Source organism: Tiliqua scincoides, chromosome 6 (genome assembly GCF_035046505.1).
Source record: "Tiliqua scincoides isolate rTilSci1 chromosome 6, rTilSci1.hap2, whole genome shotgun sequence".
NCBI lineage: Eukaryota > Metazoa > Chordata > Lepidosauria > Squamata > Scincidae > Tiliqua > Tiliqua scincoides.
This window is the reverse complement of record NC_089826.1, coordinates 39,095,263-39,116,085: the sequence shown is the minus strand read 5'-3', so window position 1 is coordinate 39,116,085 and position 20,823 is coordinate 39,095,263. Positions and strand designations below refer to the sequence as shown.

Genomic DNA, 20,823 nt, shown 5'->3' with positions numbered 1-20,823 from the left:
TGGTGAAGGGAAGCCCAGCCAGAACTACTTTCTTGTGTGACCCCAGATGGTCTGGTTTATCTTACAACCAAGAAGCTCCCACAGGACTTGTGGCATTGTTTGCAGGTCTGACTCAGATGGCAGGGTGGAATGTGGCTGCAAATGGAATTTTCCAGGAGACTTCTTCCAAGGTAGAGAGGAGGGGGTGTTGCCCCAAAGAACCTTTTACTGGAGGTTCCCTTGCAATGACAGTATGAGTCAAGCCTGAGTCACATACTCTCTTTGAAGACACCCAAAACCATGCACATACATAAGCATACATGCTGGTTAATAGACCGCTGCTTGGGGATGGAAATTAGCATCAGATGTGCTTGGGTAGCATGTGGTGGGAATCAAATGCAATGGATCCGTGCATTAAAAAAAATGATTGGATTGCTTGCAGGGCTTGAACCTGTGAGTCCTGGATTCATAACTCAACTCGGCCTTGACATATGGCCCAATCCTCTGGGCCAGATACAAGCATTCTGGTGGCATAATGCACTTTCTGGCAGATGCAAACACAACACATTGGAAATGAATGGTTAGCTCCATGTGGCAATGGAATGGTATAGCTTGTTGCCCCAGGTAGGACCCATACAGGGGGTTGGAGGGAGGTGGAGAAGGAACTGAAATAGGATGGGAGTAGATGAACAGGAAAGTAATGGGTGGGGAGGAGGCAGATCAGATCAGGGCAGATCAGGCTCGGGAGGGGGGTGGGTTCTGCCACAGCTGTTGAATTCTAACTCCTTTTGGGTCTAATTTGCCTTCATGGGTACATACAGACTTGTGCCAGTGATATCACTGGCACAGATCCGAGTAGACCAACTGCATGGGAAGGACTTATCCTGGGACAAGGGAACAAATGTAACCTTGCTCTGAGGAAGCCTCCAAAGGCCAAAACTCCCCCTCAGGATGCAGTGCACATGATCTTGGCCAGCTCTACCATGTTGGTGCTGTTGCATCACCACACGGATTGGGCTGCCCATTTCCTAATATCATACTTGGCATTTATATAATATTGTTGTGTTTTCAAAGTGCTTAGAACCCTGTAAGTTAGGTTAATATTATTCCAGTCAGAGCCAGTGCAGTATAGTGGATGATGTGTTAGACTTGAAGAAGAGAGATCTGGATTCAAAGTCTCATTAATTTTCATTGATAAATTTGGCGGAACAACAACACATAATCCACCACCACTTTTGTTGATGAATCAACAGTGGATCCCTGTAAGTGGCTATGTGTTGTTCTATGTTGCATTCTGAGGCTATTTTGGTGTTACTGTGACAGGGACAGAAAAATCTCTGTTGGGGGGAAGGGTTGTAGCTCATTGCCTTGCATGCCAAGGTCCCAGGTTTCTGGCATCTCCGGGTAGGGCTAGAAACTCTTTTTACATTGCTGCAATTCACTGTTGAAAATGCTGAGCTGGATGGGCCAATGGTCTTACTTGCTGTAAGACAGCAAAGTATTTAAAATGACATTTCCTTCTAACAATGAGTTAAATTATGTTATTACGCTTCATTTACACTTCAACATCACAAAACACATCTATATTGAACTTTTGGTGATATGCAAATATATTAAATGTAATCAATGACCTAATTGATCACTTCAAAGGCAGGTAATTAATCACATAAGCACTCTTTAATTATGGGACAGCTCAGTAATTATAACAATCCATTTTGCGGGTTTATTGCGAGGACAAAGGATTGTAAGACCCTATATAAATATTATTGCTAATGACGATTCATGGTCTGCTCCAGGTCTTTTTAGCCCTATGATTCGATGAATTCTGGCTTAAAGGAATGAACATAAAACAGATTTTTGTGGTTACTGAACTGATCCTTATCAATTCAATTACACAGGCCAGAGGCCAAAGAAGGGAGTCTTTATAGGGCACCCTTTACAGGGTATTTCTGGGTATATAGTAAAGTGACTTTCATTTGTCTCCATATAGCTGTTTTTGCTTTAGCATGCAGGATAATTACTATGGGATTTTAGGTGCCATGTTTGCCTCCTAGGCTGTATCATCTATTTCCTGAGCCATGGTTAATTACAGCAGCCTTCTACACAAACAACACTCAAACAGTTAAATCTGTTTGATGTGGACTGAAACTGTCTTAACAATAGATATTTTCAGCCTGTCCTACAGCATCTGAATCTTAGGCATCCAGTAAGTGGCACAGGTTATCCACAAAGGGACCCTGTGAATGCTGTCGAGTAAACTGAGTAAACCCAGGGCGGTTTATAACAACATCATAAAAACACAACAACTTTCAATTAGTAACCAAAAAAATTAAAAAAAAAAACCAGCACAAAAAAAAATTATGCAAAGTGAGTCCCAACATCAGCCAGCACCAAAGAACCACATTTTGGCCAGATGCTTAAAAGCATACAATGTCAGCACTTGCTTTGCCTGTAGGAAAAAGCATCCCAAATAGCTAATGCCACCACTGAGAAGGCCATGCAGCTTATGGCTGCCCATCAAATTTCTAGAAATATGGGCACCCAAGGATTCTGCTCTGCATGCATCAGGAGGCACATAAAAGTCCTTCAAGTAGTGCAATTACACAGGACAAAGTTCCCTTAAACAATTTACTCCTCAGTAGACTTGCTTAGGATGATGGATCTAGTTGGAAGACTGCTGTTGGATGTGTGAGAAGGCTAGCGCACACTGGGCATCTCCTCATAATGACATTATTTATTGCTTACAATTCACTGGGAAGGCCAAGCACAGAAGCACATGGATTGAGGAAGTAAAACAAGTATGTTCCATCCTCAGACAACTGAACAATAACTGTAGTCTCTTCCTATTCCTGTGGGCCACATTTGTGAAAAGGAAAGTACATTCTCACTGCATCCTTTACATGTCAACCCTAGTTCTTCCTTTCCTCATTGGTTAGAAGAAAAGAAGATAGGAGCAGGTAGGAGCAGGAGCAGGAGAAGAAGGAGCAGGTAAAAGAAAAGAAGGTAGTATTGATTTTAGAAATGGGCTATGTCAGATGCAAGGGAGGGCACCAGGATGATGTCTCTTGTTATCTGGTGTGCTCCCTGGGGCATTTGGTGGGCCGCTGTGAAATACAGGGAGCTGGACTAGATGGGCCTATGCCCTGATCCAGTGGGGCTGTCCTTACGTTCTTAAACAGTTTCTTCTCACAAAACAATAACGCAGAATCAAAACTTCCTGAACATTTTGGCTTCTGTTTCAATTCCAAAGAAGATAGAAACTTACTTTTTTTCAAAAACAAAATGAAGGCTTGCAATCTGGGTCAGACAATGGGCAAAACTGGCACTGGGCAGGATGCCTAAAATCCATGAAAAACCCAGTAACGCTTGGTAATATGGCAACCCTGTTGGCCCCTCTTCCAATGCTGGCAAAATTATATTCCAGCAAAAGAGGCGATGTACTATGTTCTCAGTTCCATGGTAGATAGTGGGAACAGTTTCATGGCATAGTTAGTATGAGGGCAATAATAATACCCTACAGGTATTTATATACCGCCTTTCTTGGTCATCAGATTTCAACTCAGACTTTAATTCAAGGCAGTTTACATAGGGTTCTATCTTTCAAGAACTGCACAACATTTCAGATGGATCTTTTCTGGTTTGGTATCACATTCTGGCCTCCAGTTTCCTCCCACGCAGGCAGAGACCATTCATGGTGCCGGTAGCCTCGAACTGGTGACCTTTGGATGTTATCTTCAGGCAAACGGAGGCTCTACCCTCTAGACCAGCCCTCCTGCTCTGTAGTTCATATGACTACTCCTTGATTCTGCCTCCTCACCCCTCCCAACAACCATAGTGGAGGATGGGGTTCCAACTAATTCTGCACCCAATTATGGCACACCAGTGCTCTAGGCAGGGTACACATCATATATCAAGGCACAAGGCATGGGGATACATTATTCTGTTTAGAGAACTTAAGAGTCCACAAGTGAGCACTTTTAACATACACCTGCAATCAGGCGCTATTTTAATAATTAAAAAAAAACCAATCAAAAGCCAATGCAAGTTCTTTATTCTCATTAAAATAATGTGGGGGGAGGGGTTGGAACCATGGTGGGGGGAAGCCTTCTTCACCCCACTACATTTTCACTCCATTTTTCAATCACACAAACCCCAGCACTATTTGTTAAAAAGGAACACACCAGCACACACATTAAATGTAATTAGGTACTTTGGCCTTTAGACTTTAACATTTTTGAAGATACAGGTAGTCTCTGAGTTATAGATATCCAACGTATGGACATCCTGATTTATGGACAGCCACACTGATGCTTTTGCGTCAGTACAGTCCATCTGGCCTTCTGTTTTTGCGCTTGCATGATAGCTCTGTTCAGACTTACCTCTGTTCCAACTTCTGGATAAATGTCTGAAACAGGAACCAGGAAGTAAGTCGTGGACTTGTGGTATTTTGTGACTGTTGATAAATGTAGCCTTTACACCATCTCATATATTTGTGCATAGTCTTGTTTTAGATTTAGATCATTCTACCTTCTTGACAGTGAAAAGCTAACAAATTAACTTGCAAACAAGCGATTAAATGCTGGTTCATTATTTCTGTGACTTTTTTGCCTCAGAGACTGTCACTGGAAAGTACTTACGGGCGGCATGTGCTGTCAGAGAAGGGTGGTGATGCCTTTTGGTGAACTTCTTCTAGTTGCCATTCCCAGCTGAACACTTGCATATTTCAACATTAAAACAAAACCTTCTTAATCAGGTAGATTTCTATCATGACAATCATACTGAGAGCTTTTGGTGGCTATTTTTACACCATATATCTTTCTCCAGTGTGGCTGGGTCTACCTGTACTTGCTAATGTTTCAAAGTTAGAACATATCCTTGAACAGGCAGTCACCTACCACAACTAGTAATTAGTGCTCTGATTATTTAATTAATTTATTATTGATTTAATGTATTAGTAGCACCATCAGTTTCACTGCTGATGTTGGCAAGTTCATTGCATAATGTACACATAACTGAAATTTGTCTACACTTAAATATAGGGCATCTCAAGAAAACATACATATTTTTAAAATTTTAAAATACATTAAAATGTCAACTTTATTATGCTATATTCACACATATATTATATACTGCCTATGGTATATACAGATACAGTTACCTGACTGAGGGCCCAATCCTATCCAATTTTCTGGGGCCAGTGCAGCTGTGCCAATGTGGTGTGGAGGCAGGCACACAGGCCTTCTTAAGATATGGGAACATTTCTTCCCTTACCTGGAGGCTGCATTGGGGCTGCACTGGTGCTGGAAAATTGGATAGGATTGGGCTGGATTGGCCCTACGCTCTAATCCAGGGGTGTCCAAACTTTTTGGCAGGAGGGCCACATCATCTCTCTGACATTGTGTCCCGGGGTGGGAAAAAAGAATTAATTTACATTTCAAATTTGAATAAATTTACATAAATGAATATATTAGAGATGGAACTTATATGAATGAAAGAAGGTCATTCAATGGCTCAAGGCCTTGCTTGCACTAAGCAAGGCCAGCTTTTCCTTCACTGCTGCTGCTGCATCACAGACATGAAACAGCAAACAGTGGAGGGAGCCCTCATTCCACTGCTCACACAGTTGAACTGTTGCCCTCATGCTGAGAGTAGTTGCGTTGGGCCAGCATGGGCTCCAGCAAGCCTCCAGAGGACCAGAGGCTCATTGGAGACTGGGGCTTCCCTGCAGGCCAGATTGGGAGTCCCCAAAATTTGGAGTCTCCCAATCTGGCCTGCAGGGAGCTCCCGAGGGCCGCAAGTGGCCCCTTGGCCAGGGTTTGGGCACCACTGCTCTAATCCTATGCACGTCTACTCAGAAGTCCCAATACAGTCAATGGAGCTTACTCCTATGTAAGTGTGGATAGGATTGCTGTGTCAGTTGATTAATTAGTTAATGAGTTAGACCAAGTACTTGAAATGTTCCGCACAGGCATCTATTCACCACTGACATTGTTGGCACACAGCCCAATCTTATCACCACCACCCCAGCAGTGGGGAGCACTCAGAGAGGTCTTCTCTCTGACATTGGGGAACATTTGTTCCCTTGCCCTGGGGTAAGCCTCTACTCTCTGAATGAGTCTGTCCCAGCACAATGGCTGGAGGCTGTGCCACCATCGGCCAGCGCCAGTGAGTTGGCGGTGAGGATGGGCAGTTAGAGGAATGGGGGCATTTCTGAGGGGGGAGGAACTGGGCTGGGGAGGAGGCAGGGTGGAGGCAGGGAGGATTGGATCCAGTGGCAATGGGACATGCTGAATATTAACCCCTCTTTTGCAAACCTCCCTGCCCCTTTTCCCTCCTTGGATGTATACCACCAAAACAGGTGGTGTATGTTCAAGGTGACCCATAGGTGGACATAGAGCATACATGGAGGTAAGTTAAAATTACTTTACTTACCTCCAATTTGCCTCCAGTCACCCCCCCCCCACAAGAGAGGGAGAAAGAGAGAGAGAGAGAGAGAGAGAGAGAGAGAGATTAAAAAAAGGGGGGGGGAAATCACCTTTCCTAGTCTGCTGGTTTGCTTGAGTGTGAAGTCTTTCTTGAACAGGCAGGCAGGGCTGCAAAGTTCCCAGGTTCTTCCAAAGTGAAATGCCAGGCTGAGTCTGGTCCAACAAGAAGCTGATGGAACATACCAAGATCCAGGTCTACAGAGGTCCTGAGTACACTTCTGTACTGCAGTGAGTCATGGACTCTTCGCTCACAACAGGAGAGGAAACTGAACACTTTCCACATGCGCTGGCTCCGACGCATCCTCGGCATCACATGGCAGGACAAAGTTCCAAACAACACAGTCCTGGAAAGAGCTGGAATCCCTAGCATGTATGCACTGCTGAAACAGAGATGCCTGCGTTGGCTCGGTCATGTCGTGAGAATGGATGATGGCCGAATCCCAAAGGATCTCCTCTATGGAGAACTCATGCAAGGAAAGCGCCCTACAGGTAGACCACAGCTGTGATACAAGGACATCTGCAAGAAGGATCTGAAGGTCTTAGGAGTGGACCTCAACAGGTGGGAAACCCTGGCCTCTGAGTGGCCCGCTTGGAGGTAGGCTGTGCAGCATGGCCTTTCCCAGTTTGAAGAGGCACTTGGCCAACAGTCTGAGGCAAAGAGGCAAAGAAGGAAGGCCCATAGCCAGGGAGACAGACCAGGGACAGACTGCACTTGCTCACAGTGTGGAAGGGATTTTCACTCCCGAATTGGCCTTTTCAGCCACACTAGACGCTGTTCCAGAACCACCATTCAGAGCGTGATACCATAGTCTTTCGAGACTGAAGGTTGCCAACAACAACTCCCCTACTGCCTCTGGAGTGAAGGAACTCTCCCCTTCTCTGTGTCTTCTGTCTTGTGTCTTGTTCTGGTGTCTTGCCTGTCTAATCTGCTTCTAGAGCAGGGAAGTTATAGGACTTTTCACAAAGGAAACAAAGGAATATCTGCAGGACAAAGGAGTTTGGACAGCTTCTTGAGTGATGCATTTTCGGCTTCCTGGCCTTGATTGAGTTTCTTGATGGCCCATCCAGGAAGTTTCTACTGAACAATGGTGTGGCAGGGTGTGTTATCTCAGGTGGAAGGACTTCTTGGCCTAGAGCCTGAAAAGGAGCTACCCAGTTGGGCAATTGTAGTTCAATTTAACATTCAGGCATGACTTATTCTTGCTATCTTATCCTTCCTCAGACCTCAAGCACACAGATTTAATCAACCATAGAGGGGCCTTTCTTTGGGATCCAGCCCTTTTCACTTCAGGGAGGCCTGCCCGACTCTGAAACCAAGATGGAATCAGTTTAAACTGCATACATGTTTGGGGAAAGAGGGTGTTTGTAACACTAGGGGAGGCACTACCTGACAAATGGTAGACCTGGATTAAAGATAAGCCTTTCTTCTATCATCAGCATTTATGCACACAGCAGTTTACAAGCTATAGGAGGATTGATCCCTGCCCTGAGAGGTTTCTAATGTATAATTGAACTGAGGGGAGACAGAGGTAGATGGCAGAAGAATGTGATCGTATTTTTGCAGCCCCAGTAGAAGAGGGACTGACAATATTCATAAGCGGGGCCAACTACTGATGAGGCATGGTGAAGTAGATGTTTCAGATGGTTGACTAGTGTAGGTGACATCCTGTCCTTATCTCCTGCCTCTGCAGGATCAGTTTCACTGGATCAGTTATTTCCCTGTGCATCCACTGGGGTAGGGTCCAGGCATGCTTTGCATGCGGGGGTGGGGGGTGGGAGAAAGCTGCAAGGGCTGGGGCATGTTTTGTGTGACCCAGGCATTGGGGGGTGACCCATTATCATGCAGCCTCAGTCACCACAAAGGCTTGAGCCATAGCTGTCCTCTAGTATGACCCATTTATTCTCCACTTGTTGGTAATAGCTCACAGGCTGGGCCAGTGACTTCTGGGTCTCAATAAAGTGTGCCTATTCCTCATGCCCAGGACTAACCCAGCTACAAGGCCAAATGAACCCCTCACAGGCTTAGGCAATGGGCTCGGTGAGTGAGCAAGCAAATGGAATGTTTCCTATATCTGCCCTTTCTGGTTATTCCACTGGGTTGCTTATCCAAAGAGCTTACCTATTCCTGTGGGTCTGCCACTTGATTGTGTCAAGTGGTTGGCAGAAAGTTGGGAGTGAAGAGGTTCTGCTCCCAGGATTCTCCCAGCTAAACCACCTTATAAAAAGAGAGGTGAAGTGAGAGCAGAACAGCAAACATGGTGAGGTGTTTGCTGGGATGCTGGTTGTGCATGCATGATGGTGTACAATGGGGTGGTGTAAGTGATGGTGTATACCAGGGTGCCCAAACCCCGGCCCTGGGGCCACTTGCGGCCCTTGTGGCCTCTCAATGCGGCCCTCAGGGAGCCCCCAGTCTCCAATGAGCCTCTGGCCCGGAGATTTGTTGAAGCCCGCACTGGCCCAATGCAACTTCTCTCAGCCTGAGGGCAACTGTTTGACCTCTCATGTGAGCTGTGGGATGAGAGCTCCCTCCACTGCTTGTTCTTTCACATCTGTGATGCAGTAGCGGCAGCAAAGGAAAGGCCAGCCTTACTTTGTGCAAGGCCTTTTATAGGCCTTGAGCTATTGCAAGACCTTTGTTCATTCATATAAGTTCATCTTTAATATATTCATTTATGAAAACTTATGTAAATTTATTCAAATTTTCAATGTAAATTCTTTTTTTCCCCCAGCCCCTGACACAGTGTCAGAGAGCTGAAGTGGTCCTCCTGTCAAAAACTTTGGACACCCCTGGTGTATACTGAAGGGAGTAGGTTGTGGGTGGCAGAATTTAGTGGGAATTTGGGAATGGGTTCAGGCAGTGGATCACCTTGTGCCACCCACACCCATACTTAGATCTGGCACCATTTTGGCACCTCCTATGGTCAGTGCAAGGGTGACCCTTACCCTAATTTTGCAGGGTTGTTATTATTTTTATTATTAGAATTACCCAAGTTCCTGCTGGGCTTGCATTTCCTGCAAATTTGGGTGGAGATCGAGGATGGATTGGACAACTATCTGAACTTAGCCATGATATCTTCTCAACCTTGCCACTAAGCTGTGAATCCTCATTCTTCTACTAATTACCCAATGCAATGCATGGTTACTCAGAAGTAAATTCCACTAAACTTGTGAACTTACCATCCTAGTGAATTGACATTTGACTGCTGCCTGAATCTCTGTTGAGAGGCTGAGCTACAAAGATGACTACAGTCTGTTTTTTGTTGCTGTCACTCCGTGTCCTACATTTTAAGGCCATTGCTTCTTTTGTTTGAACTCCCACTCATTGCTACTGAGGTTGGTCTTTCACTAATTGCAGTGCAGCCCAATTATAGCTGCAACTATCAAGCAAATGACATTGCTACATTATGGCACAATTCTGCCCAGGAACAGACCAGATTTGTGTGCTCCTCTGTTACTTGCCCAGAGTGGCAGTGCCCCAGTATAGCCCCCATAAAGTTACGAAGGGCATAATTCTAACCAACTTTCCAGCAGTGATGTAAGGGCAATGCAGTTCCAAGGTAAGGGAACAGACATTCCCTTACCTTGAGGAGGTCTCCGTGACTGCCCCCCAACTGCAGGATGCAGCACACACCCCATTGGCACCACTATGTCAGTGCCAGAAAGTTGGGTAGGATTTGAACCTAAATAAGTTTGACTACGGGCACAATCCTAACCAGGTCTACTCAGAAGTAAGTCTTATTTTGTTCAATGAGGCTTACTCTCAGGAAAGTGTGGTTAGGATTGCAGCCTACATTCAATGCCTATCAGTAGGTCCATCCTTTCAAGAGCTCAGTTTAAACATGGATCCGTGTGCCAACAGTGTAGTCACTGCATTTTAAACAGGGTGTAGGTGATTCTCACATCTGTGAACCCCTCTATGAAAGTAATATAGGAACTGATCCACAGACATTGGACCATTTTCAGATGAGACCTATTAAAACAAATGAAAATGCCATTGTAAAGTGATTCTGAATTTAACTTACAGCATCAATGAGGAGAAAAGAAAAGGAGATGACTAATATCTACTTTTACATATTTGTACATTATTTTCATTTATTCGAATGTGCAAACCAACAATAATTTTTGGCCTCAAAATTCTGCCACTGTGTCCCTTCTATAGAACTTGCCTCTCTCTACGCCTGAATTATGGAAATAAAGACTATCAGATTACACCAGGAGCAAATTTGGTGTCATATACTGACTCATGCAGATATAGTCTTCTCTTCCCCACATATAAAAGCAACCACTATTGCTTTTCCAGGCATTATGACAGTGAGGTGTAATCAATATTAATTTCTCCAGCATTTTCCATAAACTGACTAGTCAGCTCTAGGGGGCACTGCAGTTGAAGTGCACAAAAATATTTGTCAAAGGCTAAGTGAAGCCCATTCACACCTGGTCACTGGCCTACTTAACTGTAATTTTGCTACCAGTCTTATTAAATTAATGTCATCCAATTAGCTCTGCAATAAAAACATTCACACCAGACCTCAGTTTCTCTCCTGAAATCCTTTGTGCCCTGGAATCAATAGGATTATGGAGGGAAGGAATAGAATGAGGCACCCAAACAAATCTCTTCATAAACACCTGAGGTCACATAAACTGTCTTCAGGCAGTTGGAAGTCTGAAATGGAGCAACAATTAAGAATGCTGCTAAAGTATTTTAATGTGATGTGATACAGAAGATTTAGAAATCATCTTTTTCTATATGCTATACTAAATACCTATAGCTTGCCATTTGTGGTTGGTGGCTTTCAAATTGTAATCGGACAAACAACATATGTTGTGTAACTGACTGATACAGAGAAAAAGCTCAATGGCAGGTTCATGTTAAATATCACATCTTGTTTTGCAAAAGGCATACAGAAATTGCTGGTCTTAAAAAGAGAAAGGAATCTAGATGCTTGACCAATTCCTGACCCTGAGACAAGGATGATAATGATGATTATAGCACCATCCATGTACAAAATGCTTTATACAGAACGAAAGGGACAGATCCCTGCTCCAAGTGTCTTACAGTCTAGACAGACACAAGGTAAACAACAAAAGAAGGGTCAAGAATATATAGTAATTGTCAAGATCTTTCATACAGGCAAAACGTCACTGCTGATCATGACCATTATTAATCACAGCCCTGATTGTCAGCATAACACTGTATTTCAAAGTGCAGGTTCACTCATATGCATAAAATGTTTAAAACAATATTTCATAATATTGCAATTGTTAAGGAAGAATGTCCGTTTTCAGCATGGAAAATGGATTCCAAAATTTGTACTGTCATCCTCCCGCTACTTACCTGGAGATGGTTACAGTGGATTTCATGACAACATAATATATGAAAAAATAAATATTTGCTTTGAACTACATTTTAGATTTGAAGCATTTTCTTTAACCCTGAATTAACCATACTTTATTAATAGAAAGATATGGTTTCAGACATTATTTTAACTATGCAATTGAAAGTAAGATTTCAAGATACCTGAAGCACCACTTCTTCTTGCATATCCCTGCTTCCACATGCTCACATCAACAGCAGAGATCCTGCTCTGTGTTATCTCACTATCTAAAGTTTGTTGGATGAGTACAAGAGACAGGACCTTTTCAGTGATAATACCTTTGTTGTGAACTTCTATCCCAAGGGTGGACCTACATGGTTTCATCACTGTTTAATTTTTGCCATATAGATTCATTAGAAGAGGCTACGTCAGTCTTCTGGGTACTCTGGTGGTTGGAAGATTCTTTTGTTTTATTAAACCCTTGTCCACTTTCACCACAAGTGGAGGGAAGGGAAGTCACAAGCAGCAGGAAACACAAAACTTTGTTCCTAGCATAGAATTAGCAGCAGAGCTGGAATCAGGTTAAGCGAGAACTGAACTTTCAGAACTGTTGCACCAGCACTGAGGAAACTGGGACTGATAGTCTTCATAGAGAGTGTGATGGCCACACAACTTCCTGCATCTACTCCGAACCTGGATATGGAGTATGCATAGGCTTCTATCCACCTCCCAAGAAGACCAGATAGATGGGAAGCTTCTGTCTGCCCCAATGGACACTGTGTCCCTGGACCAAGGCTTCGGTGTGGGTCCCCAATCAACACAAATCATGAAGTTTCATGAATTATGATGGAGAGACCAGAGTTGGAATGTACATAAATGTACATATAACCTATAGGAAGAAAAACTAGAGTTTGAACACATCTTGGGATCTAAGCTGCTTGCAGTGGAGGTTTATAAGAATTTGGAATAAGTAATACTATCAAAGGTGACAGGAGCACACAAAGTTGATTCATAATTATTATTATATTTTATAGAACCAGTTCCTTGAACTCTAAGCACACATATGAACTTTGGGCTAGTAGATAGAAAAATACATATCAGTGCAGACCCTTCTGGAGCAGATCAACTAAGGGCACAATCCTAACCCCTTATGTCAGTGCTAGAAAGCACTGACATAAGGGCAATACAGCTCTGAGGTAAGGGAACAAACATTCCCTTACTTTGAGGAGGCCTCTGTAAGTGACACCCAACTGCAGGATGCAGCACATGTCCCATTGGCACCACTATGCCAGTGCTGGAAAGCACTGACATAAGGGGTTAGGATTGCACCCTAACATGAATAGAACTACAGACTGCCACAACTCAACACACAATGGCAGTGCAGCATGAGCTGAAACATATTTACTCATGTGTATGTCTCAGTGAGGTGAATAGGAATTACACAGCAGTGTGTGCTTAGCACTGTAGCCATGATCAGAACACAGTGTTACCATGTTGCATTCAGTGCAGGCCATGAAACTATGAAATGGGCTAACTACTAGGTTCTTTGGATGTACAGTCATTTTCATTCCAGCAGTCCTCAGTAGCTATGAAAATTCCTACCGTTTGCCTAGCAAAATGCTCAGCCTCTCATTGTTTTTCAGTGTTCTATTTAAAAAAAAATAAATAGAAAGTTTGAGCTCTGTTTTTGGATGCCACCTACCAGCCCTTGTTTGAAGTGTCCTCCTTTTGCTGTAATTTAAGTAACTGATAAGTATTAATGGAAAAGGTGAGCAAGCTATGCATTTTATTTTTTTTATCTGTGAAAAAGCCATGCACTGCACTGCTTCAGTTCCTAGGAGATCAAATTAACATGTTCTTCACTACTTCTAATTACTGGTTCCACCACCAACTAAGAAGCCTACCATCTAACATCACAGGCTATGGATATCATAGCAATACTTCCAGGAAGGGGGTGGGCTAGGGAGCAGTTCCATTTCCTCTTTCAGAGTTAAAAATAGGTTATAGCTGCTTCTCTTTTTTAGACTGTAGAATCCTTGGGAATGGTTGGACCTCTCTCTTTTTTTGTAGGGATCTTGGGCCAGTCACATTCTCTCAACCTAGCCTGGCTCATAAGATTGCTGTGTGAGGATATTATGACAAGGCTGGAACATGCCCCCCCCCCCCAATCATCAGAGAAAGAGTGAGATGACAATAACAATAATAAAACTACAGAAAGCAGCCTTACTTGGGACATTATATATATATATATATGATGAAAATATCTGTGAATACTATCAAAGGTGACAGGAGCACACAAAGTTGATTCATAATTATTATTATATTTTATAGTTCCTTGAACAAGCACACACATGAAATTTGGGCTAGTAGATAGAAAAATATCAGTGCAGACCCTTCCGGAGCAGATCAGCTAAGGGCGCAATCCTAACCCTTTATGTCAGTGCTGGAATGGGGGCTGGGGACAAGAATAGGCCCTCAGTTTGGCTGTTGTAAGAGGCGACTAAACAGCCACTGGGGTAGATGGGACTCCTTAGCCTGGGAAGGCAGCTCATCTGAGAGAAGGAAAACTCTGATCCCAAACCTCCACTGCCTTGTGGCTACATCCAGTTATGGAAGAGGCTTCAGGAGTCGACCTCGAGGCAAAATCCGGAGCCGGAGTCCCTGAGGCAGTTTATGAGGTAACTCCTGCCACCTATTGGCTTCTGCCTTTCCATTGGATCATTTCAGCGACGTGGAGAGGGGGGATTTGCTGCATGGGAAACAGTCTATCCTCCATATCTACTTTACCCAGGCTTCGCGCACTGGAGAGGACACTCTGTTCCAGAACCACCATTCAGAGCGTGACACCGATCTTCCAAGACTGAAGGATGCCAACAATCTGAATATCCTAGGTCTTTGGAAAGGACCAGATAAACAACAGACCAAATCCAGCCACCAAAATTTGGTGGGCTGTGCCTATTTTTTTTTTCATAATTAATGCCCAATGCACATTGACATATTAATACTGTAATTATTAATAACGTCAGCAGTAGTTTCATGTCACTGGACCACAGTGGACCTGATACTCAAGCCGATATTCAACAGGCCAAATCTAGCCTCCACCATTTGGTGGGCTGTGCCTATTAATAATAATAATAATGATGATGAGTACCCTATGCATCTTGATGCAGTAATAATTATTAATAATGCTTTCCATGTCAGTGGCAATTTCATGGCAGTGGAGGGCAGATCACCTAAAGTTTTGCAAAGGCTGCGATTGTTGAGAAGCAAACTTGCAAGTAAGTTTGGCCCAAGCCAGATGGATGAAGGCTGAGCCAAGTGAGAGAGGGCTAAGGGGCACCTGCTCATTCACACTGGATCGTTTGAGACTGGAGGCTGGGGGAAGGTCATCAGGGTGAACTTCCAAACCAGTCCCTTCTTCCTTTCTGCCCCCTTTTCCACCAGGCTGCCAGCCCAGGCAGTGCTGGGGAAGCCTCCTCTCCGGTGCGATCGCGCCCTGCTTGCACAAAATAATACGTAACCACCGAGGCTTGCATGACACACAGCCTCAGCTTGCACTGAATCAGGAAGCCGGACACAAACAGGCGTGCGCTGCACACACACAGAGCGAGGAGCGCGCGCGACCAGGTCAAAAGTTGAGTGCCTGGCCAGCTTCCCCCGCGGATCTCTCCCCCCAAGGTAACCACGAGTGGCGCGGAGAAGGCGCTGCAGGGCGAACGAGGCAGGGCATCGCGGTGTCCGTTCCTGCTGGCGAGAGGTCCGGGCCGGATTTTGCACCTTGTCCCCGGGTCTGCCTCTCGGCCTGGAGGAGCAGGAGCTGGAGCTGCTGCTGCTGTGTCTGTCGAGCGCTCTTGTCCTGGTATCACTCCGCTGGCATGGAGGAGGAGGAGGTGGAGGAGGAGAGGACTGGATCATTGTGATGGTGGCAGGAGGAGAGGCAGCAGGCAGAGCAGAGCAGAGCAGAGCCCGAGTCTCCTGGCTGCGTGTGTGTGTGGAGCAGCTGGGCGCCCGCTTTGCCAACACTTCAGCGAGCCACTTTCGCAGCTCGCCCCGGATTGTTCACGTGTTGACTTGCCCCTGCTTGGAGGATTGGCTTTTTTGAGGTTCCTGTTGCAATACCACCGAGCAGCCCAAGTACTCCGAGAACAACACGGGGCGGCATTAACACCCAAACTTTTTTTTCCTTCCTTCCTCCTCCTCCTCTCTCCCCCTGGAAAGAAAACACACTAAGCGGAGTTGCTTGCCTTGCGAGGCTGCGTGGAGCAGGAGTAGGGCTGGGGGTGTGTGTGTGTGCGTTGCCTGCCCGGTGTGTGCCTGTCCTAGGTGCCTGTGTGTGTGTGTGTGAGCAGGGGCTAGATCTCTCCATGCACGCGTGCGGTGGGTGCGTGCGCCTCTCTCGCTCTCCACTTTCATACATGGGGAAGCCCAGGAAGGTTTCTGCGTCCGGGATCCGTTTTGGAAATCATGGATGACTGCCGAAGGGGCTGATCTGATCTCTCCTCCCTGAAGTTGGCTACCGAACTGCCGCGGATCCGTTTGTGGGAATTCCTTCTGTGTTTGTTGATTGTGTCTGGCGATAACCTCACAGCACCACCTCCTGGGGTTTCTGCTCCCCCCCACCTTTGGCCCCCTCCTCCCTGGAGTAGGATCGACAAGAGGGGGCGAGCAAAGGGCTTGGTGTTTTCTTTGGCTAACCCAAACAACCCCAAACATTTTGCCCGGGGCTGGCTGGCTGGCTGGCTGCTCCCCCTTTCCATGGTCCCTTAAAGAGTATCCCATCAGGAGGAGGAGGAAGACTCCAGTGTTTGTGTCTGGCGCCCGCGTGTAAGCGGGGAGGGGGCGCAAAACCCAAAGTTCTTCCAAAATAGTGTGCCGGGGAAAGGGATGGGGGATTTTGCAGCCCCCGCTGCTCCCGCGAACGGCAGCAGCATTTGCCTCAACAATAACCTGAGCGGCGGCTTCGGCGGGGCCGGGATCGGCGTGAACAACGCTCCCCACGGCCCTCCTCCCGGTAGCAGCGCTCCTCACAGCGGCGGCGGCACTAACGGGAGCGGCGTTCCCAAGCACAGCACGGTGGTGGAGCGGCTGAGGCAGCGCATCGAGGGCTGCAGGAGGCACCACGTCAACTGCGAGAACAGGTACCAGCAAGCCCAGGCCGAGCAGCTGGAGCTGGAGCGCAGGGAGACGGCCAGCCTGTACCAGCGGACCCAGGAGCAGCGGGCCAAGAAAGCGGGCGCCGGGGGCGGCCACAAGCAGCAGCAGCAGCAGCTCCAGGGCAGCAAGCAGCAGGATGCCGAGCCCGCCGCGGCCGAGCAGAGGAACCACACGCTGATCATGGTAAGGGGGCGGGCGAGGGGGGCTGGGGGGCGGCTGCGGAGCCCTGGTGGGCTGGCGCTCGTTCCTCGCTGCCTGGACGGATGGAGGAGTTTGGGGAGGGGAGGGATGCTTGGCCAGAGCCCGAGAAGGGGCGGAGATAAGAAACTTTGGTCCTATAACTAAAAAGGGAAACCAGGAAGCAGAGTGTTTGCAGGGGAGGGGGCGCCTCTGCAGTCGGGGGGAGGCTGGTGCGTCCCACCACCCACCCCCTGCAAGCAGAGGCAGGGAAGCTTCCTCGCTCACGGATCAGGCTCCAGTATCCATCAGTGTACCGTCCTGGTTCTCCACCTACCGTCCCCGCCTCCAGCTGCTCCCAAGATCCACCATAGGGAAACAAGCTGTGTGTGTGTGTGGGGGGGATGTTTCATAGGCTGGAAGGGAGCAGCATTAAAGGTCTTGGAGCATATGGGGGGGCAAAGCACGTGCGCGTGGGTGGGCGCCTCCCTGGAAAGAGGCTCGCTGCCTCTTTAAATCCTGCCCAGGGAGAACTGGGGGGGCCGAGCCCGACTGACAGCGCTCGGGAGGAGAAAAGTTGGCCAGGCGGTTTCCTCCTCCCCCTCCTCCCCCCAGTGTGTGTCTGGGTAGTGCGTGGAGCAGCCCAATCAAGTCCCTTTAAACTCCCAGCAGCCAGTCAGCGGCCGCCTGGGCTGGATCTCTCCTTTTTTTCAAAGTCTAAAGTTTCCTTGGCCTTTTAAGAGGCTTAGAAGAGAACAGCGGAGGGGCGGGAGCTAATCTGCCGGTGGAGTAGGGACTACTAGTAGGAAGTGGCGTTTCACACACACACACACACAGGCTGCGCTGATAAAAGGACAGGGACTGGCAGCGCCTAGTAGTGGCTCAGGACCTGCTTGGGGACCAAATGGGGCGATGCCTGAAGCGCCTTGAGAGCCCCTGGAAGGAGGGATGCTCGGGGCAAGCAGTTGAGGACTCGCCCTGCCTGCCTCTTTAATGCTTAACCTCAATCTGCTTTCCGGGCTGCCTGGGGGGGGGGGGGAGTCGTGCAGCCGAGGTTAGGCTGCGGTCTGCATGCGTGCTGTCAGCTGGGCTTCTCTGGCCTGGCTCCCTCCCAGGAGGTGTCGCTGAGCGTAGGGAGGAGCTGGTGAAATCTTGACCAGGGTGACTGTGCTGGGGGTTGCTGCTGAGAGGGCGGGCATGTCTTCCGCGGTTGATTCTCCCCGCACAGGCCAAGGGCTCCATGCACTGAACCTTTATCGGCACGCATTAAACTGCAGGCGGATTGCAGCCTGGAGAATACAGACCTGTCTTCTTCCCCCAGCAAAAAAAAAAATTAAAAAAAACACACAAAAAAACCAATGATAGATATGCACAGTGCGATCCTCTTCAGGTTCACTCCGAAGTGTGGCTGCAATCCTAGCCACGCTTACCAGAGAGTAAGCCCCACTGACTGTAATGGGGCTTACTTCTGAGTAGAAATGCAGAGGATTGGACTCTCTCACTTTCAGGAGAGTAAGCCCCACTGACTGTAATGGGACTTAGTTTTGAGTAGACATGCAGAGGATTGGGCACTGAGCCCTTATGCATTGAGTGGGATTTACGTGTCCGGGGGTCATATGATTGCTGCCTGGGGTTGCAATCCTATCCACATTTACATGTGAGTAAGCTTTAGCGACTATAATGGGACTTACTAGACATGCAGAGATTGGGTTCTAAAACACGCTCTCAAGACATTTTTGCTTTCAGCTAAGTCCTTTCCTCACTCCTGGCCACTCAGGCTGCAATCCGATTCACCCTTACCTTGGAGTAAACCTCGTTGACTCTAATGGGACTTACTTCTGAGTAGACATGCCTAAGATTGGGCTGAATGTTTGTCCGAGTGCTTGTCCTATGCAATCCTATGCTTGTCTTCTCAGAAGTCCCATTGTCTTCAATGGGGCTTACTCCCAGGAAAGTGTGGATAGGATTGCAGCCTCACAGCCCAATCCTAGGCATGCCTACTCAGAAGTAAGTCCCATTAGAGTCATGGGGCTTACTCCCAGGAAAGCGTGGAGGGGATTGGGTCGTGAGCCCGGCACCGCTTCCCGAAGGCAGCCGCTCCTACAAGGCTCCAGGACTGTGTGTAGAGAGAGGCGCTTCGTAGCGCACTGGCTTCCCCAGCCTGCGGCTGCTGCCAGGCGGGAGCCGCCTGGTTGGTAGGTGGAGCAGCTCGCCCTGGGAGAGCCACACCAGCTGGCGTCTGCCTGACAAAGCCGCGCGTCCCTCCCCTGGAAGGTGGGAGGCCTGGAGGGCGCGGACTGACTGCGGGGTCAGCCGCAGAGGCAGCTCCGGGGCTGGGTGTCGCGGCGACAAAGAGCAGGGGAGGGCGGCGGCGGGACTGGCGCTCCGCTGCTGCCTCCGCCGCCTCCTCCCTCGGCAAGAGGGACCGTTTGCGCGTGTGGGTCTCTCCCCGGCGCGCCGCCTCTGCGCCTCCCACCCTCCGCGAAAGGCAGGTCCGTCGTGACCGCAGGCGGAGCCCGCTGCACCTTCCTCCGCCTCCCGAGAGAGCCCAGACGCTTTGTCTGCCCTCTCACCGCTCAGCGAGGGGGGCGGCTTCACACAACCCGGTAGCGCCGTCCGCGCTGCTCAGCCGTGGGAACCGCCTCCCGCTGGCTGAGAAAAGAGTCTGCCAGCCCAAGCCTATGCATGTCTACTCAGAAGTAAGTCCCATTGTGTCCAGTGGGATTTACTCCCAGGAAAGTGCATAGGATTGCAGCCTAAGGACCCAATCCTAGACGTGTCTACTCAGAAGTAAGTCCCATTGTGTTCAATGAGATTTACTCCCAGGAAAGTGGAAAGGCTTGCTGCCTGCCTGCCTTCCTCCTCCTCCAGCTCCAAAGGAGAGCGCACGGCCCGGCAGGAGGCAGCGGGCATCTCTCCCGTGCAGCGCTGAGAGCGAGGAGGAGGGGATGAGACAGGCAGATAACACACGCTCCGCTCCCCCCCTTTGCTTCTGCGGAGAAAGAAGGCTCCGAGGCGGGAGGGAGAGGCGGGAAGGCAGGCAGGCAGGCAGGGAACAGCTGCAGCAGCAGCACAAAGGGAGGGAGGCACCTGACTGGCCAGCAGGAAACAAGCAGGGCAGAAGCTTCCCTGCTGGCCCTGCCAGACCAGGACGAATCCAACAGCTCTCGTTCTCTAAGTAGGATATGGGTTCAGGCTGCAATCCTATACACACTGTGACACTAAACTCCATGGAACAGACTGTGACTTACTTCTGAGTAGTCATGCATAGGAGCTGCCTCAAGGGGCTTGGCACTTGCACCACAGTGGAGCGCACTGAGGACTGGACAAGTGGTTGGCACAAAGGCCTCTACAGCCCCCCACCCCCACCCCCGTTTAAACTTTGATGTTTAGGAAACAGCCTTCATTTCTAGTCCACACAGTTGCCTTTGCTAAGTCTCTTCCTCACAAACAGGGTGGTTTTAAGGTGCTGGGCAGAGGTCTTCATTTCCCCCTTTGGAGTGGCTGACTGCTCCAGAAGTAATAAAGCAGATGTTGCAACATCTGGTTTGATCAGAATGTTTGATTTGCCTTGATATGCCCCATATTGAATAACACTCTTGAGTTATGGTTATCTTCTTCACTTTAAATTTAATTGCCTCTGCGTGCTTTGTCTGAAGGCCCCAGATACCTTTAAAGAAGTTTTGTTTCTATGTCAAGTTATGACAAGTAGC

General features: G+C 47.8%; 1 protein-coding gene across 1 annotated transcript in view; it reads left to right on the top strand.

Moving 5' to 3' along the window:
* The first annotated feature begins 16,283 nt into the window (after positions 1 to 16,283).
* MAML3 (mastermind like transcriptional coactivator 3) overlaps positions 16,284 to 20,823 on the top strand; it is a 354,762-nt gene continuing 350,222 nt past the window's right edge. The window contains exon 1 of the mRNA XM_066632226.1: positions 16,284 to 17,116. Within this exon, the coding sequence (XP_066488323.1) occupies positions 16,664 to 17,116 (453 nt within the window). The 5' untranslated portion in view covers positions 16,284 to 16,663. The remainder of the gene's footprint in view (positions 17,117 to 20,823) is intronic.